The 26,685-nt window shown below is 40.5% G+C and overlaps 1 protein-coding gene across 1 annotated transcript in view; it reads right to left on the reverse strand.

Annotated features, from left to right (window-relative positions):
* Trpc5 (transient receptor potential cation channel subfamily C member 5) overlaps positions 1-26,685 on the reverse strand; it is a 132,209-nt gene that overhangs the window by 24,551 nt on the left and 80,973 nt on the right. Inside the window, exons 3-6 of the mRNA XM_038316885.1 lie at positions 22,263-22,599; positions 20,039-20,178; positions 13,890-14,212; positions 3,956-4,151 (exon numbers count right to left, since the gene is read on the reverse strand). Coding sequence (XP_038172813.1) covers positions 3,956-4,151; positions 13,890-14,212; positions 20,039-20,178; positions 22,263-22,599 — 996 coding nt within the window. The remainder of the gene's footprint in view (positions 1-3,955; positions 4,152-13,889; positions 14,213-20,038; positions 20,179-22,262; positions 22,600-26,685) is intronic.

Consider the following 26,685-nt stretch of genomic DNA (forward strand, 5'->3'; position numbering starts at 1 on the left):
ATTTGATAAAGAATGGCATTGGGCTGTTGTTCTATTTTTTTAATTTTGGATTTATTTATGTGCATTAATTTTTGCCTGCATATATGTATGTGCACCGCATGTGTGCCTGGTGCTTATAAGTAGTCAGAGGGGGGTACTGGGTCTTCTGAAACTGGAATTACAGGTGTGAGGCACTGCGTGGGTGCTGGAAACTCAAGTGGACTCTTCTGCAAGAACAGCCAGTACTTTTCACCACTGAGACATTTCTCCAACCCCAACACTATGGTACTTGTAGAGCACATGTCTCTCAAGTAAGGAGTGATGTGACAGTGTGTGGGTCCGCGTGTGGATGTTAGCATTTGCAGTATTCTAATTAAACTCCAGACTGTCCCAATGGCTAGTATGTTGTGAACAATGACCGAAAGAATAAGGCAGAAGCCAAAGTAATCACATTCCTTCATGTGACTTCTGGGCCCTGGACACGTGAATAATCCAGAAATATAGTTTGTAACAATAAAGAGAACATTCCGAGACCAACCTTCAGGAAGGCCTAGTTTTCAACAAGGGGCAATTCTTTCTGAATCTCAGCCCAGAACTCTCTTGAAATACAAATATAGCCATTTATTTTATCTCCAGAAAGCCCACTGGTAGTTGTTATTTTATATGGAGTCTGCTGGTATCTTTGACTTAGGAACTGCTGCCCAGACCTGAGCCTTTGCAATACCATAATGATGGTGACATTTTCTGTACTTCTAATCGCGTTTTCTTGTTGGTATCCCTTCTGGCTCTTCCTCAGGCACACACATTGCCCTCGTCAAACCTTTCCTTGCTTACTTGATCTCAGGAAGAGACAGGACCTATACCTTTAAACTGTCACTAGGTGACTAACAGCTCAAATCACATTTGTATCAGAACTGGGAAGAAAATGTTAAAGGAAGAAATACATGGGTCACATGGCAAAACCTGACTCTGAGTGCTGGCATTTTATGATAAGTTTATGTATGTTTTCTCATTTGTACATTTTTTTTTTCTTGTTTAGATTCAACTGGCTATTGAAACAGCCCACTTCCCCAGTATCTTAATCCTTCATGAAGCACTGATAAAGAGGGCAGCTTTTCTGGGGATAGCTGTGGCTCTTCACCTTTGAACTAGAATAAACACTGAATAATTTCCCAGTGATATTTGCTGACACCCAAATTCCTACCAAGGCTGAGGCAGCTTGTGGTACCCTTTGAAGGAGAAGATAAGTGTCTCCAGTGGTTTCTCTTTCTAAAGTCTTTACCCCTATAACAGAGGCCTTCTAAAGTGACAGTTCTAAAGTAGAGATTTCTTTTTCCAAGACAGGGTTTCTGTGTATCCCTTGATGTCCTGGAACTCGCTCTGTAGACCAGGCTGACCTTGAACTCAAAGAGATCCTCTTGTCTCTGCCTCCTGAGTACTGGGATTAAGGGTGTGTGCCACCATCACCTGGATGAAGTAGAAGTATTACAAATGAAATAAAATCTACTTTCTATTCTTTACCCCTTGGAAAAACTTGGGTATTTGTGCCATCAGTTTGCCCAATATTAGCATCCAATTGGATTCATTTCCAAATGCTGTAAATATACAAACAGGAAATTCCAGAGCAGCGGGGAGGATTCAGGCTGATTTGCTTCTACTGCAGACGTGTGAGATGGTGTAGGTCCCATTCAGGCCACCTACTCAGGCCCTTAGTGACAGGAATCAAGGTATTTTCTTCAGGTGTTGAAGAAGGGAGTATTAAAACCCAACCTGCTACCAGCAGGTGGTGACCAAAAGCTAGAGTTGATGATTCTCCTTCTTGCTAGAAAATGTCACCCCGCTCAGTGGGACACCCTGAAGCCCTATATTAGATGACAAGAAAATTTTACCTTTTTTTCTGTCACTAGGAATAATTAACTGCTAGATACTTAGTGAAAAAACTACAACTGCCTTTGCAGGCAGAAAAAAAGAAACCTTTTAGATTCCATGTGTGTATTATCCCTTGTAGAGAACAGACTAGGTGTGAGCATAAATCATCTCAAAGTTCTTTGTCTAGTTGGATTTGAATGGAGGTAGACTTGGAGGGGAGAAAGGGAAAAAGGGAGGAGAGAGAGAGAGAGAGAGAGAGAGAGAGAGAGAGAGAGAGAGAGAGAGAGAGAGAGAGAGAGAGAAAGACTATGAGAGGCAAGAAATGAAGCTGAAATATATTGTATTATTCTGTTTTCTGACACCAATGGAATAGAATTTCAGAGCTAGGAAGGACCTTGCTGTGCTATCCTGATTTGTAAACACAGGCTCACAGCATTGGCAATGGTATTACTTACCACCAATGCAACACATCACTTTTTGGATGAAGAATCAGAGGTCTAAGAAGGAGAAATAAGTTATCCAAGCTGACTTGATGATAAAAGACAGTCCCAAGACTACAGTCCTTGGTTTTTAAATTTTTCTACCATACTCCCATTCTCTTTATAGCCAGTCATTTAAGCATCTATGACCTAAAGTAGACAATTTTACAACTTAAAAAATCCCCAATGGCAAAAATTCTACAAATTTACTTTTGTGTCACCGTGAGAAAGTATAGGAGAAAAATCATATTATAAAGAGAAAGGTTTATTGTGGCTCATGACTTCAGTCAATGGTTGCTTTCAACTGGTGGCAGACCAGCACAGCAGGGCAGGTGAGCATGACAGCAAGGGAACAAGGAGGAAGAGAAAGGGGGTAGGATCCTATAATCCTTTCCAAGGGTATACTCCCCAGTGACCTAACTTCCCTTTAAGCCCCACCAACTAAAGGCTCCATTACCTCCCAATAGCACTAAAAAATCAGCAATGCAAGATTCAAGATGTCATGGTGCATGCCTACAACCACAGTACTCCAGAGGCTGAGGCAAGAGGACTGGGAATTAGAGACCAGCCTGGTCTATACAATGAGACCTGTCATAAAAACAATAAGCTCAGTCTAAGAAGATGAGTACAGTTACTTATCTCTACTTTAGCAAGAAATAGACCCTTTTATTAACTGATCAATATAGTGCACTTCTGTAATTTCAGGACCTGAAATATGGAGGATTTCAGGGTCATTCTCAGCTATACAGTGAGTTTAATGCATCTTTGAATATTATGAGACATTGTATCAAAAACAAAATAGCCCCTATTCGTCCCAGAAGGTCATCTTTGCAATGGAACTCCGAATCTGGGGAGTGATGGAGGAGAGTTATCTGTCTATGTTACTTTCATTGGTTAATTAATAAAGAAAACTGCCGTGGCCCTTTAAGAGAACAGAAAATTAGGTAGGTGGAGTAGACAGAACAGAATTCTGGGAAAGAGAGGGGAGACGCTTCAGGTATTCGCCATAGTGAGTTGCCATGATTCTCCTCTCCGAGATGGATGCAGGTTAAGATCTCTCCTGGTAAGCCACACCTCGTAGTGCTACACGGATTACTAAATATGGGTTAAAGAAAGATGTGAGAATTAGCCAATAAGAGGCTACAGATAATGGGCCAGGCAGTGTTTAAAAGAATACAGTTTCCGTGTAATTATTTCGGGTGTAAAGCTAGCCGGCCGGGTGGCGGGACGCAGCCCTGCCGCTTCCTTCTACAGGGGAGGATGTTTGCAATGTTATTAACAGATCGATTGGATTTATCCAGAATATAAGTGAGGTGCAAAATTGAGTAGCCCACTGTGCATATATCCCCTGAGGTTTTCTTACCAAGACAAAAAATTTTCTCATATATGTTAAAACATTTTCATCAGATAGCAAGAAAGTCATCAAATCTAGTAACCCAACCTAGACTACTGACTTTCTGTAGACTAAGACTGCAAACAGCATTGTTCTGGAAAGAAGGCAGATGAATAACTGACTAATGTATATTCATTGAGGCGATCAGACTGTTTCATTGAGCTTGCAATGGGCGCCACATCACTGTGCCTTCTCCAGAAACCCAAGGAATCCCCATGGTAAAACAATTACTCACGGCAATAAGCTGGTAGGAGTTATTCATCATGGCAATGAGCATGTTCAGCAGCACTACCAGGGAGATCACGTTGTATGTTCCAAACATAGTAGCTCCCACAAACTCGGTGAACTCATGCCTGGCCTTCACATTGGTGACGTAGAGATTTAAAAGGCCAAATACAGACCAGAAGAGTGACTGGAGGGTTTCAAAGAGCCTGAAAGAGATGTGAAAACAGAGTAGTTCTCTGAATACGAGTACAAGAGGCAACATGAGGTAATCTATGCGGGCAGTCAGATTTGGGGCAGGTGACCGGCATGCTTGTGCATATTAGTCTCTTTGTTAACATGACAGTGTAGCCAGGGCATTGCATTTGGACACTTTGCTCTTCTTTCTGGGATATTATCTCTCCCTTCTCAGTGTACTGGCAACCTCAAAATGCTCAGAGTTTATTTCACGGGCCACTTCCTCTCTTATCCACCTTTCCCACCTTCAGACCATGTTATCGACTGCTTTCCTAATTATTTGGGGTCAGCACAATCATAGCTAAAGAATATGGGGCATTACAAGTTGGAGGTAGCGGGGCTGGAAAGATGGCTCAATGGTTAAGAGCACTTGCTGCTTTTCTAGAGGACCCACATTCAGTTCCGAGGACCACACCCTACAGCCTGTAACTCTAGCTCCAGGGAGTTGGTCTCTGGCTTCTGTAGGCACCTGCACTCATAGGCCTACACTGACATAAGGACACACACATTACTATGTGTAATTAGAAATGATAAAAAACTTTAAAAAAAGCTATGTTGAGCTATACTGCACTATGTTGAAATCTCAATTGGCACTTGCTTTCTCTCACTCATTAAGTACATAAGGGCAAGTCGTCTTCCCCCTCTATCTTTGTTTCGGTCCTGGGGATGGAATGTAGGGTCCCACATATGTAAACATGATCTCTAGCACTGAGTTTTACCCCAAACAAAAACTGCCACTTTATGGTTCTCATGAGGCTCAGATGGTACTAAGCTCAGTGGAAGAACTTGATGAATCTCAAAATAACTTATATATTTTAATGGTACATACATTAAGTATTATTAAGATATTTCTGTAGAAGCAGTTTTTACATGTTCTTTTAAAAAATCTCCACAAGGTCTTCTGGGTCACTTGAAGTCCCTGTACAAACTGGGCTCAAACAATGAGATTTGCCTGCCTCATCCTCCTGATTGCTAGGATTAAAGGCATATACCATCATATCCTGGCATGTTTTCCATTTTTATGACTACATTATCATGACTCATAAAACTTTACTGTAAAAAGCAGTAGCTTTTATAATAGAATATTAGTTTTTAATCTATAAAGTGATGTGGCACTGCAAATAAAGGGGAAAAACTGGTGATGGGGACCTTAAGTACAAACCCTAAAGAAGATTTTTTTATATGATAACTAGAGGATTTTAAAATCTGTGGAGGAAATATCGACTTTTAATAAATAAGAAACCAATAAATTAAAAATCTTTATTGTTATTGATGATGTTACATTCAGAGATTGATTGGCTCAAGGACACTCAGCTAGCAAGTCCTGAGCCAGAATTCAAGGGCAGGTCTTTGTGACCTCGCCAAGCCATTACATCAGTCTCTATTAGATGGCTTTGCAAATTATTGCTTCCTGTTTTAGTCTCCATACCCAAATGTGGAACTTTGCAGATATACTTTTGGCACCTGGGGTTTCATCTGTCTTGAAATCTGCCTGCAGCAATACAGTACAGTTAGCTCATGGGGGGCACAAAAGACACTTCCCAAGCACAAAGAATTGTAGAATATAAGAAACACGAATCTAAGAATGAATATACTTTTTTTCAGTTTGCTCAAATCGTATTGTTCTTCATTTGCAAGGTAGAGTCAGGAGTATCGGGAGTATCAGGAGTTCAATGTTATCCACGACTACATAGGGATTTGGAGGCAGCATGGTCTATGTGAGACGGTCCCAAATTGGAAATAGGAAAGTTATACTCATACTTCTTCTTCTTCTTCTTCTTCTTCTTCTTCTTCTTCTTCTTCTTCTTCTTCTTCTTCTTCTTCTTCTTCTTCTTCTTCTTCTTCTTCTTCTTCTTCTTTTTTGCATTACTGAAGATGGAACCAAGGCCTTGCACATGCCATGTAAGTGCTTTAACACTAAACTATACCTCAAGCCCAGGAATTTGTTTTCTTTAAAAAAATTATCTCTTTGGGTTGTTTTAGTGCACCTGTAATGTACATATAATAATTATTCTAATTTGTAGGATAAAGTTTTGATCCAGGTGGATTCTGTGTGGTGACCACATCAGGTTAATTACCATCTTTACTGTCTCTAGCATCTGTCATTTCTTTGCGGTGAAACATTAAAATCCACTCTTCTAGCCAGTTTGGAATATACATTAGCTTTATCTAGAGTCACCCTACTGAGAACAAGGACGCCAGGACATTTTGCTCCTATTTTAGTGCAACATTGTTCCCATTCACCAAGCGTTCCTATCTCTCCCTCCTCCCTCCTTCTCTTCCCTATCTTTGAGAGGTGCCATTCTGTTCTAGTACTAAACTTCTAGAAGCTTACATTTATCCCCATGTCAAAGCTTACATTTTGTTTGATGCAAGTAAATATGAAATGACGAGGCCTTTGAGAATCAATAGTAAGATGGGAGTCTATAGTTCAGGGGCCAGGACATGAGAAGCAAAGAAATATGGCAAATGCTGGGATTACAGATCTATGCCACTGTCCTGACTTATGCAATGCTGGGGGTAAAGAACCCAGGGCTTTATACAAACTAGGCACACACTCTGCCATCTGAGCCTCATTCTTACCACCTCTTCTGAATTTCCAGGAGACTGGAAGTCAGAACTAAGCAATATGATGCATCCCACAGTCCATCAGAAGACTAAAATTATAGAGAAGGTACGATGTGCAGAAATCTAGTTCTGCTAAGAGGACACAGCACAAGTGATTTTTACACATTAGAAGCCAGGACCATCAGGACACCAGTAACGGAGCAAAAATCTAGCATAGCAGTTAGATGCTATAAGTTAAGGCATCTAGGGCTCAGAAAAAAAGGAAAACATACATAGAAATTACATCCTGAAGCATCAGAGATTGTAAGAAACCAAATATACTCAAATAAAGAAAATATTCAGTATCTCTTGATTGCACAACAGACAATATTGCCATAAACAAGGCATCGAAAGGCTCTGAGTTAATTGCATCTCCTGAATGGACTATGCTAAGTTCCTTCACCTACTTCTACATCTGCAACAAGTAAAATTTCAGTGGTTAATATTGATCCACAATTCACTGCTACTTGTTCTATTGGCTCATACAAAGATTCCATAAAAGTATACATTTGAGAATGTAAAATCCACCTTATGGATAAAGTGGTACAAGAAGAGGAAAAGGAGGGTAATGAGGAACATTATTCCTCAATGGTGGATAGCGAGAACTCCTCAACAGGGCACACAAATTGTCACAGTGTGATCTGGTCACCAGTAGAAGCTGGCTTATTGAATGGCATGCTCAAGTAAAATAAAGGACTTGACTAGGTGTGGTGGCATATGCCTTTAATTCTAGCAGTTGGGAGGCTGAAGCAGAATGATCTCTGTGTGTTTGAGGCTAGCCTGGTTTACATAAGAAGTTCCATAACACTCAGGGCTACAAAGTGAGACCTGTGTCCAGAAGAGGTAAGAGGACCTGGTATGTACAATGGATAAGACTATTTTAGAAAGATACTGGCAAGAAACCCCATGACTTACAGAAACAGTTGAATTATTGGCTGATTATAGGGGCATTACTTATTCTATAACAAAATCATCACAGAAATGGATAAACACATTAATCAAGTTTTAGAATTCTAATACCAGTGGGAAAGTGTTGGGGAATATTATTTTAAGGTGTGTGACCTGTGTTGATGCTGCATTTATTTAACTCTGTGAAGTCGTGATTCTTTGCCTATCTAAAACACCTGGTGGTCTGAATAAAAAGCTGAATGGACAATAGCACAGCATAGGAAGGATAGATGGGGCTGCCAGGCAGAGAGTATAAATATAAGGAGAAATCTGGAAGAGAAAAGAAAGGAGCAACAGAGAAGAAGGAGAGGAGGATGCTAGGGGCCAGCCACCCAGCCAGCCATGGAGTAAGAGTGAAAGTAAGATATGCAGAAGTAAGAAAAGGAAAAAACCCAGAGGCAAACGGTAGACAGGTTAATTTAAGTTAAGAAAATCTGACTAGAAAAAAAGCGAAGCTAAGGTCAGGAACTTATAATTAAGAATAAACCTCCAGGGGCTGGAGAGATGGCTCAGAGGTTAAGAGCATTGCCTGTTCGTCCAAAGGTCCTGAGTTCAATTCCCAGCAACCACATGGTGGCTCACAACCATCTGTAATGGGGTCTGGTGCTCTCTTCTGGCCTGCAGGCATACACACAGACAGAATACTGTATACATAATAAATAAATAAATTAAAAAAATAATAAGCCTCCATAATAAAATTATGATGGACGTCTCAGTTTAGTGGAGACAGAGACAAACAACTAAAATACAGATGGTTACATATTACAGAGGACACATTTACAATGCTGTCGTGCAGTACAAGAAATCCACAGTTGAAAGGGGGTGAGAAAAGGCTTTAGAGCAAGTGACACTGTTAGATTCTATAAGGCTGGAGAAGAGCCTTGCGATGGCTAATCTTGGTTGTCAACTTGACACAACTGGGAAGAAAGACCCTCAACTGAAGAACTGCCTCTATCAAATTGAATGTGGACTTGTCTGTAAGGACAGTTTATCAATTTCTAATTATATGTAGGAGGTTCTAGTCCACTGTGTGCAGTATCATCGCTAGGCAGATGGGCCTGGGCTGTTTAAGAACTGTTATTGAGCATGAGTATGGAATCAAGCCAGTAAGTATCATTCCTCCATGGTCTCTGCTTTAGTTCCTGCCTCCAGGCTTCTGCCTTGAATTCCTGCATTGACTTCCCACAATGATGAACTATAACTTCAAAGTGTAAGGTGACATAATGCTTTCCTTCTCCAAGCTGCTTTAGCTCAGAGCCACTTATTACAACAATAGAGATCTAACTTGGATAGTGGGGACAGGCACTCCAAGCAGAGGGAGTGATGCATCATGTATGAGACCCATGCAACTGAGACAAGAAGCTTTTTTTTTCTATCTGGGGAGCAGAAAATATTGACTATGAAGGAAAAGAGTGAAAGCATGTAGAGACCTGGTGTAAAGTTCCATTACGGTACAGAGGCTGGATTCACAGAGGAGAACGGCAGATACTGGATAGGCATGGAACCAGGGGGTGATGAGATGATACTGGGACTCAGAAAGAAATTTCCACATGGTGGGGAGATTATTATGAGGGGGAGATAAGACCGCAGGCAGAAAGACCAGTTAAGAGGACATTGCTGGAGTTCTTAGGATTTAGACCTGAACTTAACCAGTATTTCTCCCCTCCCTCTCTCTCTCTCTGTGTGTTTTGCAGGAGCTTTAGAAAGTACAACTGCCTGGGTGAGTTGAAACCCTGGATGTTACGTGAAGAATATGAGAATAGTGTATAAATGTCAAATGGCTGCTAGAATCCTGGCTGCTGTCATTTACTGAGCTGAGGAAATAAAGGGAAAATAAATTAGAGTGACAAGATGAACATAAGTGATTTAGTTGTGGACATTCGGTATCTTGAGTAACCTGTGGGATGAAGAGCCAGGGATTTTCAGGAGGCATCTGTAGGTGAGTGTCTGGACCACTGAAACCAGATGCAGGACTTTCAGGTTAGCATATTTACACTATCACTCTGTAACCATCACAAAGGGAGTGAAGGTGCCTTCCCAACTGCTTCTTCCAAGAGAACATGATGGACTGGTACTCCCAGTGTGGAATGTGGAGCTCAAAACAACAATGTTGCCATGTAGTTGTCAGCAAGTGCATCGTGTTCCTCACAAAATACATTTCAAGGGTTTACGTTCATTGCCGTTGTCCTTGGTTTCTCAGTCCTCCTCCACCGTCAGCCACATTCAGAGAGTCCGGTTTGGTCCCCTGTTCCATCAGTCCCATTCCAACTGGACTTGGTGGTCTCCCGTTAGATCTGTCCCACCGTCTCAATGGGTAAACGCACTCCTCATGGTCCTGACTTCCTTGCTCATGATCTCCCTCCTTTTGCTCCTCATCGGGACCTTGGGAGCTCAGTCCGGTGCTCCTATGTGGGGCTCTGTCATTTTCTCCATCCAATGCCAGGTGAAGGTTCTATGGTGATATGCAAGATATTCATGAGTATGGCAATAGGAAAGTGGCTGATGGTGGAGGCTGACCGAGAAGCCAAGGACAATGGCGATGGGCTTGGTCTCTACGACAAGGACGGGCTCTGTGTGAGCCTTGTCAGTTTGGTTGCTCACCTTCCTGGACCTGGAGGGAGTTGGGAGGACCTTGGACTCAACATAGTGTAGAGAACCCTGATGGCTCTTTGGCCTGGAGAGGGAGGGAGTGGGGATATGGGTGGAGGGGAGGGGAGGGAAGGGGGAGGAGGAGGGGAGGAGATGGCAATTTTTAATAAAAAATAAATAAACTGGAAAAAAATATGAAATTCTGATTGCCAATAAAAATACTGAATTTGATGTAAAAAAATACATTTCAAGGGGAAAAGAACTTTCACTGCATCTTAAAGAACAGAGCAATAGTATTCCTTGAGAATCATATGGGAGAGGAAACGTTGGGCAGACACCAAACTTTTCATGAGATATCTAAACAACCTCACGTTCCCGTCTGTAAAAAGCTGTCTTTCTGATGTTCCAGCTGAGCAGCACGCATTTTAATAGGTATTATTATCAATGTCAAAGTCAAAGTGTTTAAAACAAATTTGAATGAGGAAACCAATCCGAAGATAGGGGTAAAGTTGAAGTGACATCACTGCTAATTTGGGTCCAACATGACATTGTACCTTCATACCTGATACCTCAGGGACATAATTTCACGTATGGCAGATGCTCATTCTTGTTGATAGTTTCTGCTAAGCAAATGATGGCATGGGAGCAACATATCTGTTGGCTACAGGAGTGTTAATAGTGATTACAAACTTGCAGGAAGGCATTTCACACATGTCCTTGGCAAAACTCACAGGGATGGAGAATTGGTGAGAGCCTGGCTTCCTGGAAAGCACCTTGCTTTCAATTGTTCCATGCTTTGGAACACTTTTACGGGAATAATGCTGTCACTTGGTGCAAAAGTCACTGCAGAATTGCACTTTTTAACCAAGCTAGGTTGTTATGAGTCCTGTCTCCAGAGTCCTGCAGGAGAAGAAGGCAAAGCTCCTAGTGAAGAAGCTTCAGCAAGGTGCTAAGTATCTGTTCTAGACTTGCTTGGCTTAACAACACAGTGCTAATTTTTGACCAAGCCACTCTGGGAGATTTTGTTCTGCCCTCTGGGAAGAGAGGTGGGTTATAGTCTGGTGGGGGTGAAGAGTGCTGCAGTGTGCAATGGAATGAGCCAACACGCTTTTCTCCAGCATGTTCACTGGTAAGAGGGAGGAAGAATGTCTAGAGACAACATATTTGGGATGACCTCTTCTTCTTCCCGTGAGGGAGATTCACAGTGGAAAGATGCTGAGACTTCCCATAGTGAAGAGAACTTTCAAATTTGGTCTGAACATTTCTAAAATACATCTCACCTCAGACTCTATTTTCATGCCTATTGCCAATCGATTGAACTGAGGGATTTCTATAACTCACTTTAGGAAATACAGCTAGAGGCAAATCACATGGGGAGGAGAGAAAACAATGATTTTTTTCCCCTGTGTGTATATTTGATCAAGTTAAAATACCTTTTAAAACTGGGTATAATGGCAAAAACCTGTAATCCTAGCACTTGGGAGCTGGAGACACAAAGACCAGCAATTGAAGGTGGTCATCAGCTATATAGAAAGTTCAAAGCCAGTCTGGAATAACATGAGACTTTGTTCCCAAGCAGCAGCAGCAGCAGTAGCAGCAGCAACAACAACAACAACTACAGACTCCTTTTATCTCTGGCCTTTTTTGTTGTTCTTCTTGAAATAGAGAGTTGCTGTGTAATCAAGGCTGGGCTCAAACTTTTATTCCTTCTACCTCATCCTGGGAGTGCTGAGATTCTAGGCATAAGCTACCACCCCTGACCTGGCTGTGGTTACTAAAAACTTTTCTAGAATGTCAAAGTTCCCTGAACTAATTTCTAAAGTAAAAGAAAAAAAAATCAATAAAACGGACAGTAAGATGTCCCAGTGAGTAAAAGTGCTTGTCACCAAGCCTGATGACCTGAGATTGAGCTCCAGAACGCACTCACACACTGGAAGGAGAGAATCAATGTCTAGAATTATGTCTTAATTTATGTGATTTCTCTCTCTCTCTCTCTCTCTCTCTCTCTCTCTCTCTCTCTCTCTCTCTCTCTCTCTCTCTCCCTCTCTCCCACTCACACACACACACGTTTAAAGGACTCACAAATTTACTGGAATGCTATTTGGCCATAAAATACTAAAATTCTAACATCTGTGGGAACATAAATTAATGCAAAGGTTATTAATGTTAAGTAAAACAAGCTAGCCATACCAAGACTACATGATCTCCCCAGTATATGGAATGTAAAATAGTTGATATTGTAGAAGCACAGAACAGAGCAGTAGTTATTGGAGGCTGAGATAGAGCGGAAAGTGGGAAGGGTGGGAACGGTTGGCCAACAAAAACAATGTTGCAGTTGGATCGGAGCAAGAAGTTCTGGTGATCTGTTATACAATAGGGAGACTACAGATGAGAATAGCACATTGTACATTTTAAACTGGCTAGAACAGTTTCTGCGTGTTTCACCACAAAAGAATGAGAAATACTTGAATTAATAAGGATGCTAATTATGCAGATTTGATCATTGTACTTTGTGTGTTCATATATCACACCTTGTACCTCCAAGCTTTGTATAAATTTTATATGTGCAATTATTTGTTATAAAACAAAAAACTGTAAAAGATGAATTCTTCGTCTCATGACTGAGAATCACGAACAAGCTTTGGGTCGCCATAATGGATTTTGGGATGGACAAAGTAAGGCACACTGATGCACAATGCAGCTTCTAGCCTAAGAAAGTAAGGCACACTGATGCACAATGCAGCTTCTAGCCTAAGAAAGTTGTTTGAATTAGCTGTCCTCTCCTCGGCCCTCCTTCTGTCCTTTTTTTGCTTTTGCTCCATTTAGAGAGGGTCTCACTGTGTAGCCAAGGCTCTTCTCAAGCTCATGAGCCTCCTGCCTCATCCAACCAAGTATGTCGCATCATTTAGCTGCTGCTTTTCCCCTCTTCTATATTTCCACTATCGTTCTCAAGCCATTTAGGGAGTGAAAAAAATTCCAAAGGACGTCTTCACAGCAGGAAGGAAAGGCACAGACTTTACCTGCTTAGAGACTGTGAACTTCTGGATAAAAAGAGCGATAAGCTTCCTTCTACACCCGAAATAAGAGCACAGGTATTTCCAATCAATCCCCGCTCAATCCCCAAATTGGCTTAGTAGGCTAGCTGACTATAATCTTGTCCCAAGCCTATCCGCTCTATCCTAGTGTACTGATGTATTAAGACACCTTTGTCTCCTTTGCTCTGAGCTTGACTTACAGTTGTCAAGTTAATTTTGTGGTTGCGAGCTCCTAGGAATAGTCTTGCATTTTCATTTGTCTTGTGACTGCCACTCTTTTGAATGCTACAAAAAGTATTTCCGGAGTCACTGCAAGGCTCTCTCTGTCTTTTTAAAATCTCTTTCTCTTCTCGTGTTACTTTCCTAGTACTCTGTGCTGAAAGAAGAACTTTCTCCTACCCCGGATCCTTTGGGTAGATCTGCAGAGAGCTTTGCTATCCCTATCCCATCGAGAGATACTAATGAAATTGTGTATGGAAAATAGAACAACAAGAAGGCAGAAAGAAGGCAAAAGAGAGATGTGAGTCTTACGTGGAGAAGGCGTTGTTCTGTTTTTCACACCGGATCCCCTTGCAGTTGTTAGGTTCATCGATAGCTTTGGTCTCATAGTAAAAATAAAGCTGGTTCAGTCCATTGGCAAAAGCCAGCAGTACTAGGCAGTAGATAAAGAGGAATTTGAGTATATCAAGCAGCATGCGTCCCAAAGAGATCTGCAGAGGCCCTAAGTGGGAGTTGGCTGTGAACAAGGATATGAGACGCAAGGAACTTAAAATGTTGGATATTGCGAAGAGCGCCTCTGCAATCAGAGTTGGGTGCCACATTTCCCATTCCTCCCTTGGACGAGAACCATTATACTGAAAAAGAAAAAGAAAACAACAGAAGCGCACAATATGAGAAGCACAGGGAGCATTTCCAACTCTTCCCCTTTGTACTCTTCCACATACAAAACATGCACCCGACACCCAGCTTACCTAAAATTCCCCGTGCATGGCACTCTTTATTTGTCGTTTTTGCCCCATTCAATCAGTACACAGTGCTAATAACTCTCTCCCTCCTACTCTTATCCAAATATATACCAAGCATATATACATAGCAGAAGGAATTTCAGAGCCATCATCTGCAGCAGCCACCTGGGGTTTATCAACAGACATTTCTAACTGTGAGTTTACCAGATTGTTGTTGTGTGCTGCTGAAAGGGAGCCATTGGGGTGCTCAAGCTAGTAAGGACCAATTATTCCTCTTCTTGATGAGATTTCAACTCAGATCTATGCCCCCCCCCCATTGACTCGAGCACACGGTCAATTTGAAGTTACTGAAGGACAATAGATAGATATGACCTCCTCAGTGTTCATTCTGGACGCTCTGCTGCCTACAGTTTAGGGCTGATAGAGAGTCCTTAGGGAGCCTTTCTTCAGAGCTGTCTGCTGCATTTTTAGCAGTTTGTAATATATTCTACACCATTGCAAATGGCATGTCAACCTTCCAGGTAGCAAATTTAGTACTTCTCTACATAGCAGCATATGGATGTATTTTACTGTTTCTTTAACAACCTTACAAGTTAGAAAGGCCTTCCAGTGCAAATGAAGAACCAGGAAGTTGAAGGAGAGGGAATAGCCAGTATTTATAGGGTTGGTTGCCCATTTCCAGCCTCTTGAAGGCCTCTAGCTTCTGAAATGTGGAGAATAGCCTCATAGAAAAGTGTGGGATGGTGAAGTCTGGACTCCAGTTTGGAAATTGTCACTTAAAACTGCCTGTAATTTTACCTTCACAATAAAAGACGGCTAATGCCACTCTTTCCTGCTGTATTGTTTGTAGAATTGTGTTTATGTGCAAGAATCTCTATACTCCATAAGGTAGGATGGTATGGAAATATAACGGACTAATTGTTAACCCTTCCCAAGGACAGAGGTGGGTTTTGCCTGGAATTCAGTCTGAAGCACCATTACTTTATACTCTCATTTAAATATCCCAGATTTCTCTAGGACTAAATGTAGATGACTTTCCTGAGAAAATGTGTTGGGACCCAAATTATCTTGTATTTCTCAAGTGTGCTTCACTTCCAACAACCAATAAAACTGATGGTGTTAAAATCACTTGTGTACGGCCAATATTCTTCATTGTCAGAGGAATAAGAGAGACCAAGCCACATGTGTGCTTCTATTTCACATAGTCTTTTTGGTGACTTAACAAGTTTGTATAATCATAGCCAAATTTTCCATATTTTCCACATTTTCCTTCAAAGAAAAAAACAAACTAAAAACAGTTGCTGCATCGCTGTGAGCAAGTGGGTGGTATGCTGGTCTCACAAATGGAGAAACTGAAATCCAGAGAGGCAGAGTGACTTGCTAAAGATCACACAGCAAATTTGCTGATAAAGCCAGAACCCCACATATCTCAACATTAAGTCTAGCACTGTTTCCATAAAATGTCATTCACATGGGGGTTGATCTCACAACACAGATGTTACAAAGGTTGTTATACATTTTGAGATCTATGTGAGAGGTGGAGATTATTTGCTGACAACCAAACAGTGCCCATGTTTTAAAATGAGAAATAATCAGATGGCATATGTACAGTCTATAATTTATTTTACTTTTATTCTGTCTCTCCAGCACAGGGAAATCTGTTACCCACAGGTTGGCGAATCTGAGTGTGCAGGATACTCAGAAGCATGAAAGACAATTCTCCTGAGACATCTCTAGTTTGCATCTTATATCTCTGAAGAACAGCACCTTAGCAGATGGATGATGGGAAATTAGCTCAGAGTTTGTCTAGCCCAGATGTCAACAGCATTTTTTGGTCAAGTGTCAGAGAGTGCATAGTTTGAGCTTTGTCAACTGAGGGTCTCTGTCACAACTTCATAACATTTGCTTCCTTTGTAGCACTAAAATGGCCAAAGACAGTACATAGGCAAATGTATGTGACAGTGAGTCAAGTTTGGTCCATGGGCCATAGATTAATAACCCATATTAATTTTGTAATATTGTATTGTAAATTTTAAATTGTAATTTTTAATTACTTCTAATATTGTAAATTTTAAACTGTATTTCTTAGACCCTCAGGGTTTAATGGAGACATCTCATGGCTGTTGTTGGAGTCACAAAAGATGACTAGATGATACATTGCTCATGCCAAACTTAGCCCTTTGAGCTGTTTTATATACTGCAGTTCTGTGTAATCTCTGCTTGATGAAGTGTTTCCATAGAATACACAACTTGAGAACCACTAATGAAGTTTAATTTGCTTATTTATCAGAAGCGGGACTGAGGCTCTGAGAGGCAGAGGGATTGGCTGGTGGTGATCTAGCTCACACGTGTGAGCAGGGACCAGATCCATGTGTCCAGAAGCTAGATTACTGATTCTGGGTAGTAAATGACTTTTCTTATATTCTTTGAAATGGATTGGAGTTTGAAACTTGGCCTCACTTTTTTTTCCAAAGCACCGTGGATTACAATCTGTTAATCCAAACGTAAAATCTGAAGGGGAATAGCCTGACATGGGAACTTGACGATGGTGTGAACACGGAGAGGTGTTTGTATCTGTAGTAAAGTAAATGTTGAAGAAATACCCACAACTCAGTAAAGTCCAGATTCAGTCTGTGTCTGGGTCATGGTGGAGGAGGGATAGACCTAAGTGATATGCTAGAAGCTGAAATGCTGATGCTTCTCCATTTGAAGGGTTGTATGAGCACTGAGGGTCGAGCATATGTAGAGTTGTTCTCTTGGGTTATGTTGGTGAATGTCTTTTGGTTCTTGTTGCTTTAATCCCTGTGAGGTGAAGTATGTGTTGTTAATGATTTTTTTTACTCTAATAAATAAAGAAAAATCTGGATCTGCGAAATAGTTTTAGTGGGTAAAGTGCTTACTGTGAAAGCAAGAGAACCCATGTTCAGATCCCTAGCAGTCATGTCAAAGTCAAATGCAGTGGTACAAGCCTGCTGCTTAGAAGGAGGGTGGGGACAGATAGATCCCAGGGACATGCTGGCCAACCCTGCTAACTGAAATGGTGAGTTTCAGGTTCAGGGAGGCACCCTGTCTCAAAAAATAAGGCAGAGAGCCATTGAGGAAGACATTCAACAACATCCATTCACAAATGTGGACACACATGTACACAAAATAAATTAAAAAATAAAGTTAAAAATAATTAATAAATTAAGGAATTTTAAAATGCTGATTCATCTCATTTCAATACAATTCTGTATAGACTCGAAACAACAGTGGTTTGAAGTTTTCTGAGGGGTCTGTGGAATGTTTTTTTTTTTGTAACTTTTTTTTCAAGGCAGGGTTTCTCTGTGTAGTTCAGGCTGTCCTGGAACTCACTCTGTAGACCAGGCTGATCTCAAACACACACAGATCTGCCTTCCTCTGCCTTCTGAGTGCTGGGACTAAAGGTGTGCACCATCACTAGTGGGTGTGACTTCAGTCTTAATGGTTGTCTCATCCTGCTCGGGGAATGTCTAAACTGGTTGCATTTTTGTGGATGAGAGGACAACACTCTTTTCCCTTACAAGTTCTCATTTAAAATATCCAAATTCTGGGGGCTAGAGAGACGGATTAGCAGTTAAGACTACTCGCTGCTCTTGGAGAAGACCTGCATTCAATTTCCAACACCCACATGGTGGCTCATAACTAATTGCCTGTAATTTCAAGTTCGGAGAATAGGACTACTTTTTCTAGCTTTTATGGTCACTAAACATATGTACACAAAACACTCATACACATAAATATGTTTTAAAAATCCAATTTCTGGCTGGGTGTGGTGGTACATGCCTTTAATCCCAGCACTCAAAAGGCAGAGGCAGGCAGAACACTGTGATTCAAGGCTAGCCTGGTCTACAAACCAAGTTTTTGGACAGCTAGGGCTGTTACACAGAGAAACCCTGTCTTGAAATAAAAAATCCAAATTCTGCATGTGACATATCTTATTTATGTTTCCTTAGAGTGATAAGATGCAGAATTTATGGGCTTAGCAGAGTGAGTTTAGTATACTTTGTTTTGGAGAAGTATTTAGCTCTTTGGAAGCCTTACCAGTGAAACTGGGAAGATGGTACGATTAACTGATGCTGAGCATCTGGAGACACATTTTAATACCCCAAATAGAAATGATTTTTTTCATCAAGCATTCTAAACTTTCCTGCTTAAACAAAACCTAGCAAGTTCAAGATTTATAAGTTATAGTTTCTCTATTTCTTAAGGAAATATAAAAATATAGTATTTTTATTAATTTTATACATGCATACAATGTATTTTTAAGGGAAAACTGTATGACTTAGCTAACGAGTGCCATGGAGTTAACCCAGGCAAGGTTAACCAGAGAGTTAAACATTGTCTTCACCAGGCTTTTCTTCTAAGAAAGTTGTAAGTATGTGTTAAATGATCACCACATACATAAGGCATACTCTTGGGCTCCTTTCAAAAATGTTTCATGAATGCATTCAATATTCATGCTCTATATAACTCTCAAGGTCTTGCAATTTATGCAATATGCATATTAGGGATATAAAAATAAACTAAGTTGCTGGAGACTTGGGGGACAGCCATATTCCCATTCTCAAAGTCCTCAAAGTGAAATTTAGTATCAAAAGCATGACTGACTAGACATCTTGGGAAATGAATTGTCAGCCTTTCCTGGTAGGGGAAAAACTCAACTCTAGGTAGAAGGAGCACAGCCACACATTCTGTTAAGTACCAGACCTGAACTCAGACCTGCGATCATCCCCAGATACAGGGGCTCGTGAAGAGGTGCCTGGAACTTTTTTTCTTCACACTTGTTGTCTCATTTGGCTTGGGGAAGGTCATCTTACATGGGCTGTATCTTTGTGGATAAGCAACCAGACATTACCCACTTACATATCTCATTAAAAATTGAAATTGTGCACATTTTAAAACAATTTTCTGGATAACTTAAGGTGCTCAGGCGCAGGGAAAGGATCAAAGTGATGGGGTGTGCATAGTGTATATATTTTCAGAACTGGTACAGAGATACTGAAAATTTGGGGTTTGTAACAGATCAAATGGTTATCCTGACAGAAGAAGTAATAAAGAAAGCAGAGGCTACCGTAAACCTATGTGCCACACAGCTTCTGGAGTTCTGCTGCTTGTCATATGAAGAATGATGAGGGAGGTGGTGATGTTTGGCTTTGCGAACCAATGACTCCGAAGATAAAGGAGAGCTGACCCTACCGATACCAGAAGTACAACTATAGAGGGGAAACCGTTTTATTCTGTATGTCTCCACGGGGAGGAGGAATTACCAATGGATATGGCATAGGAAAATGTTAATCACATATGCAATAACTGGTTTTACTAAAGGGAAAACAGTTAGAGGCTTTTTGGAGGAAATTGATTTAGTGAATTTCCTGCTCCTACCCTGTACTATATCAGCGCGCCATCTCCTTCGAAAGAACGTTGTTGATGTTTAAGCACCAAAGGGTGAAGACACCTCTACCATGAAGTCTGAGAAGCTTAAGGATTCATCTGGAAAAAAAATGTTCTGTTCTCCACTGGATTTGCTTAAGTAGACACTACTTACAGACTATTGAGTCTTTGTAGTATTTTCTAACATTGATGGAACACTCATTCATTTTCCCATTAACACTTCCTGCTCAAAGTTTGAAAGTTTATTGACATAACACATTCAAAATAACTGAGGAAGAAAAATGCTACACATTTCAGTTTTACCTTGACATAGGCCACAATCTTCAAGGAAATCGTTGCCAGGTAGAGGGAGTTCATTGCAAAATCCATTAAGTTCCACCAATCATGGATGTATTCCGTGAATCCACCATCCCACATTTCCTTTATCTCCCCCCAAATGAAACCTGAAGAATGGAGGCAATAAATTTATTTATTACTTTATCAAGGCAGTGTTGAACATCACAACAGGAGTCCCCCAAGTGAATAAGGAGGAGATTCATGAATGAACTTGACTGAGTAGGTGAGACTCTGAGAGGTGGAGGTCACTTAGCTCTTTTTTTGTCTACTCGACCTCCCAAGTTTGAATTTGTCAAATTTATTACGCTTTTCACTCCTCTGGGCACTCTTCATCTTTATTTTTCAAAATTTACATATGAAGTCTTAGGTCTCATCGTGGCATTTTGAGACATAAAGCATAATTTGCTTGTGTTGTTCCTAACCCCGCTTCGCACTCACCTCTCTTTCTCCTTTACCCTTCTACTCCTTTCTTCTTTCAAGTCCCCTGTGTTCTAGTTCCTCTTCCTCAATACCTCCTTTTCTCACATGTTCTGCTTTCAATTTTTATGACCTATATTCACACTCAACACTCATATATTTATCTGACCATTAAAAGTAAGGATCTGCATATAAAAGAACATGAGGTACTTATATTTCTTAGTCTAGGTAGCCTCATTCAATGGAATATTTCTGAGATCCACCCATTTCCTTTAGAGTTTTCAATTTTATTATTCTTCACAACTGAATAAACTTCCATTATGTGCATGTACCCTGTTTTTAATTATTTACTCATCTGTCGATGGGCATCTAGGTTGGTTCCATTTCCTTGTTGTTGTCAATAGTGCAGCAATAAACATAGAGGTATAAGTGTAAGTGTCTCTATGGTGGGATAGTGGGTCCTTTGGGTATCTGAGCCAGGCATACTACAGTTTCATGAGAAACTACCACACTAATTTCCACATTGCCTGCTTAAGTCTCTCACCAACAGCCAATGAGGCTTCTTCTTTTCCCACACCCTTGCCAGTACATGGCATCCCTTACTTTTGTGATGATAGCCATTATGAGTAAGATGAGAGAAAATTTCAACGTAGTTCTAATTTTTATTTCCCTGATGGCTAAGGATGATGAATGCTTCTTGAAATATTTATTGTCCACTTTGTCCTTAATTGGATGCGATTGCAATTTTGTCTTAAAGTTGATTTAGCTACTGAAATTTGAGGCACTGTACTCTATGGTTTTCCCATTTTGGAGTGAAATAAATTGGCTTCATCAGTATTATTCCACGGTCCTTACTTTCCACTGGGTGCCAAGGAGAAAAGTTCTCCGTGGGTTTTGAGGTGAGTAAGTTGATCAGGGACCAAATTGCCAGATGTAAGTAGTGAATCTAGGCATTGCGGTCCCAAACAATTTAGAATCCTATTTTCTCTGTGTTCCTTCAATTATGTTTAGATTTTGTGGAGTTTTGCCTGATGACAGAGATATTTCAGTAAAAGAATGTGGTTTTGGTCAAGCTTGTCACTTCCCAGACTTTACATATGAATCTCTAAGAGGATGCTGTTAACTTCCAGAACCAGGGTAGCACTTAAGATGTCTCTGAGAAAATCCCAAGTGATGCTCATAATGCTAGCTTGGGGTTCATAGTCTGGTGATAAAGACTTAGAAGATGGATAGTCTGGTAACATCGAATTAGACCTAGAGACACAAGTATATCAATTTCACTGTTGCCAGTGGGAATTTCCCAGGTTTCTCTGCTGACTGTGGGATCAGTATCCAAATTGCACATGGAACCTAAACAGGTGCTAGGATGGTATGAAGTAGACACAATCACAAGAAATCAGCAGAATCAGTGTGCCTCCTGGTTATGGGAAAGGGTGCTTTAAGAATGCTCAGTGCTTGTCCTACCCAGTTTACCTGAAGCCTATATGGACCAACACAAAGCTTTCTCCCCTAAACCATAACAGCCAGTTTTCCTCCATCCTAAGAGATGGTATGTGAGCAGTTGCAAACACGAGAACATGCCTGGTTTCTAGTGGCCCATGCATAATTTAGCGATCAGAACCTAGGCTAGAAGAAACCACATTTTTTAGATTCTCAAGAAAAGCCTACTGGAGGGGCTCCTAGTTCAGAGCTACTCTGAGTACACGTTCCAGTATTTTTTTTTAAGGAGGACAAGGAGACAGCCTGGTCATTATTGTTGTTCTGTTTCACACACCTAGAACCCAAGGCAGAATCATCCATTCCACAACAGTTGGGGGAGGCCCTTGTAAATGGAGGTCTGTCCTGACGATATGCTGAGAGGCCAGGAGGAGCATGAAGAGGAAGGTCAGATAGGAAGCTGTGTGGCAGATGAACTTGATAAAGGGCTTCTTGATGAAGAGCCCAAGGTTGCTTCTGGGTGAGATCAGATAGGCAATAGACAGCATAGGAAACAGGAAGCCAATGGTCATACAGGTCAGAAGCTTGACTACCCAGTGCTTTCTCCGCCATCCAGGGAAGCCATCATACCACAAGGTGGCAAGCAATTGTTGGCAGTTTGGCTGAGCGACAAACTAGAGAGAAAAAAAAGAGAGACAGAGAGAGCGAACACGTTAGGCACCCAAGATGTCCAGGAAAAAGTCAATGTTCATAATACTTATGCACAGTCTTCTCCAGCGATAGATGATGTAACTAATCACAGTGGAGGCCAAAATCATGAAAAGCACATTGAAAAATGTAATTCCCAGGTCCCTTCCTTGACGGAGTCCTTAAGGTGTGGAGAGAGAGCGCCTGGACATCAGTTTTCTAAATTTTCCTGGGAATCTGCGTGCCTCTCAGCTGAAAATCATGGAGATTTTTATTTCAGACTGATTTGCTTCTACGTATTCCTGTCACCTACATGCGGTCACCATCAAGAGTGCAGTTGGTTTGGGGAAACACAAACTGCCAGAGAATAAGCCGTGCCTCTGGCTATGGTTTGAAATGGAAATTAGTCCCCTTTTTAATTTTGCCTCTTTCCCATTTTGTTTTGGGTTGCAATAAATTGTGTTGCTACTTTGTTATCTACTTAATACCCTTTCTAGCCTAGATATACAACACGGGAAAAAATATTTGGGGGCCAACACTATAATATTGTATACTAACCCAGCTGGGATTTGACTTAAGGCAATTTACAAAGTGTCAGTGATTAATAATTAAGGAATAATCAGCAATGCAAGTCACCCTGCAGCTGCTACTTCCTGGTAAGTGACTCAATAGGGAGCTCAGCTGTCAACCATGATTTAAAATACTGCCAAATTTGACTATTCAAGCTTCCCAGGGGACAGATTAACATAGCTACATGGTGTAGCATACTAGTAGAGAGGACAGAAACCTGTTCCACCATTTACCTAACACCTAAGGCAAACTATCCCAACTTTACTATTACATTTACAATGATCAGAAATTCTCAGTTGAATCATTCTTCTCCTTGAGCACATGGGTAGATGGTTTCTCAGCATTCCCGGCCATGTGACTAAATCCTCATTAATGGAATAGGGATAGAAATGATGTGTGACATTTGAAGGATTGGCCCATAGTTGGTTTCCATTTGTTCCTCTGTGACCTTACTCCATTTGGGGACTTTTGTGAGCTCATGCCCCTCATTATCCACGAGGAAGAGAACTATCATGCTGACCAAGAATATTTATATTGAACCATTACATGTATGAGAAAATTCTCTTGTTTTTAAGTCACCATATGTTTTTAGGTTTAAAGCAGATGAAAATTATGAAACTATGAAAAATAATCTCTAATGACTGAAGAGACGGCTCAGTGTGTAAGAACACTTGTTGCTCTTGCAGAGGACCTGGGTTCAGTTCCAAGCCTCAACATGGCAACTCACAACCATTTGTAACACTCCAGTTCTAGAGGATTCAATGTTTTCTTCTCACCTCTGTGGGCACCAGGCACATATGTGGCACACATATACACACAAGGGCAAAGTACTCTCACACACAATATAGCAAATGCTTTCTAATTTCCAAAATATTTTTATTCTCTGACCTCGTTTCACCCAAATATGTTTATAATTTCTATTATGTACCTATTACTCCTTTCCACAATTCATACACAAAATCAAATAGATCCTTTTTACTTTTCTAGGCAACACAGAGTATGCTAAAGAAACCCAAGAAGATATAGGAAAATTGGAGGGTAAAGATAGAACTTCAGATGCAATGAAAAAAAAAATGAGAGTATTTAGTCTTGTGAGGAGCACAGTGTATGAAGAGTGAGGTACATTTTTTTTAAAGTTTTAGTTTATTAATTCTCTCTTTAGAAATGTGCCTCATCATGGCAGACTAAATCACTATAGGATTTTAGTCCTCTTTCTTTTTGCTAGCTCTAATGTTGGCCTTCGCAAATGCCCCATCCACGACCCTTTTTCAATATGACTTTGTGTTCCTTGCACTGTTTTTTTTCTCTCAAATAGATCATGTCTTACAAGTCTGTATTTGGGCACATTCTGCTTGCATATTTAAAGGATTCATAAATCATGCCAAAGCCAGTTGTCTTACCACCATAATGGGTTCTGAATCCAAATGCAACAATGACATCTGGTATGGTCTTATGTATTTTGACTAGCAGCGGCCAAACTTCTTTCTTCAGTGCTGTTGGTTTCCCAGAGTGAAGGGCATAGACAACCATTTGTTTCTTCTGAGGTAGATGGTTGGTCATGAATTTCCTGATCTTGACAATTATAGTGCCATTCACGATGGTGGCTGTTCTCAAACAGCCAAGGAGGAAAGGGGGACACTTTTGTGATGGACAGCAACATGAATGTGCAAGGAAAGACTACCCTCCCAAGACAGTTTACAACTGTGCAGCGCAGGAACTGCAAGGGGTATGGACAGGGCATTAAAAGGAACACAAATAAGGCTTCCTTAAGCGTGGGGCAGCACCCGAGTGGAGTATAAAGGATGTGTAGAAGATGGCTACATACAGGAGAAGAGAGGGAACAGGAGAAAACAACAAAGGCAGAGTGGATGACATAATCAAAAACATAGAAAGCGGTGAAGAAGAGTATATGGTTCATCCTGGGAGCAGTTTTGGTGTGGCTGCAGCTTGTACTGTGAGGCTGTAAGTGTCAAAAAATGAGGCTGGAGGTAGGGAGGGGTCAAACAGCATATCAAATGATCTAATCTTGAGACACCATAAATAATGCAGACTAGCATTAAGAACAATGGGGAAGCATAAGCAGTCTAAGTACGTGTATGCACACACAGGCATGCATGTTTCTTTAACAGTTTGTAGAACAGAATACTGATATCATTTTTATTTTACAGATGATGACAATGACACCAAGATACATTTGTTGGTAGAAGGTAAGCCAGAACTGATACCCTAGTCCAGCTGACTTTATGGGCTAAGCTCACAAATACCGTGTTCTCTGAGATTCCTTGGGTAATATGGTATGACATAGAGAAAACTGGATTTCTTCGTATCTTGCTCGTAGACCTTGCCACACTGATAGAAATGCCCATATCACTTACTGCTGTGGGAGAAGCACCAAAATTTTACTCACATATTTAGAAAGTGCAATATATGGAGCTATTAAACACTGTTAACAGTTTCCAGTTAGCATATTATATTATCCAGTTAAGGGACCAGCCTGCCAGTAAAGGCCAGAGATGAGTGTAAAGTACAGCTAACAATGGTTTAGACTATAGTATTCTATAAAATATATTGGTTCAACTCCTGGCTCTGCTATGTATTAGTTATATAATTTTGAACATTACTAAAATTTTAAGTTAATCAGTATGGAATATCTTTTCATTTATTTGGTCTTTATTTCGCCTAACAATGTCTTATAATTCTCAGTTTATACATCTTATACTTAATTCTTTAATTCTATTGGTTAGCATTTTATTAATTTAGATGCTATTTTTTTTTCAAATTTAATTTTGGATTGCTTAGTGATACTGAGTAGAAACTATTTAGAAATAAAATTTTAACAAATTTAGTTAAAGCACCGAGCTTTTAGTCATGATGCATAAATTGAGACAATCTGTATTCTACAACTAGACATGAAAGCTCCCACTAGACAATGGCAGAACAATGGGCTACATAAAGGAGGGAGAAGAAAATAAAACAAATAGAGAAAAAAGCCAATTGCTAACATCAGGTTACTTCTATTTACTTTTTGTGCTATTAAAGTACAGCAAACTTCATTATTATGTGGACTCAGGTAGACTGAACCTCCTGTTCTCCAAAATGCTCATCTACTTTGACTATTATCCAGATCCTTAAAGTGTTTGTTTGATTATGTGACAATCAGTGGAAGTGACTATTTTGTTTTGGTCTGGTCTGTTGAAGCCTAGTTTCTGACCTAGTTCAAAACAATGTCTCCTCCATGGCTACTGTTCACTGATTTTGCATATTGATATTGTATGTTGTAGTTGTAATGTCTCACTTATTATAACTAATAGGTTTTGTTTATTCCTTAGGATTTGCTCGATACTGGATTATGTCATCTGGGAATAGCGTTTTAATTCTTCCTTTTTGAACTGGATGCTGGTTTGTTCTTTTTACCTAACTGAACTAATGACTGTCTCTAGTAAAGTGATGAAGTAGCAAGGGTGTGAATGTATTTGTCTTAATTTAGATCTTAGGGCAAAAAG

The sequence above is a fragment of the Arvicola amphibius genome, chromosome X (assembly GCF_903992535.2).
Source record: "Arvicola amphibius chromosome X, mArvAmp1.2, whole genome shotgun sequence".
Lineage (NCBI taxonomy): Eukaryota > Metazoa > Chordata > Mammalia > Rodentia > Cricetidae > Arvicola > Arvicola amphibius.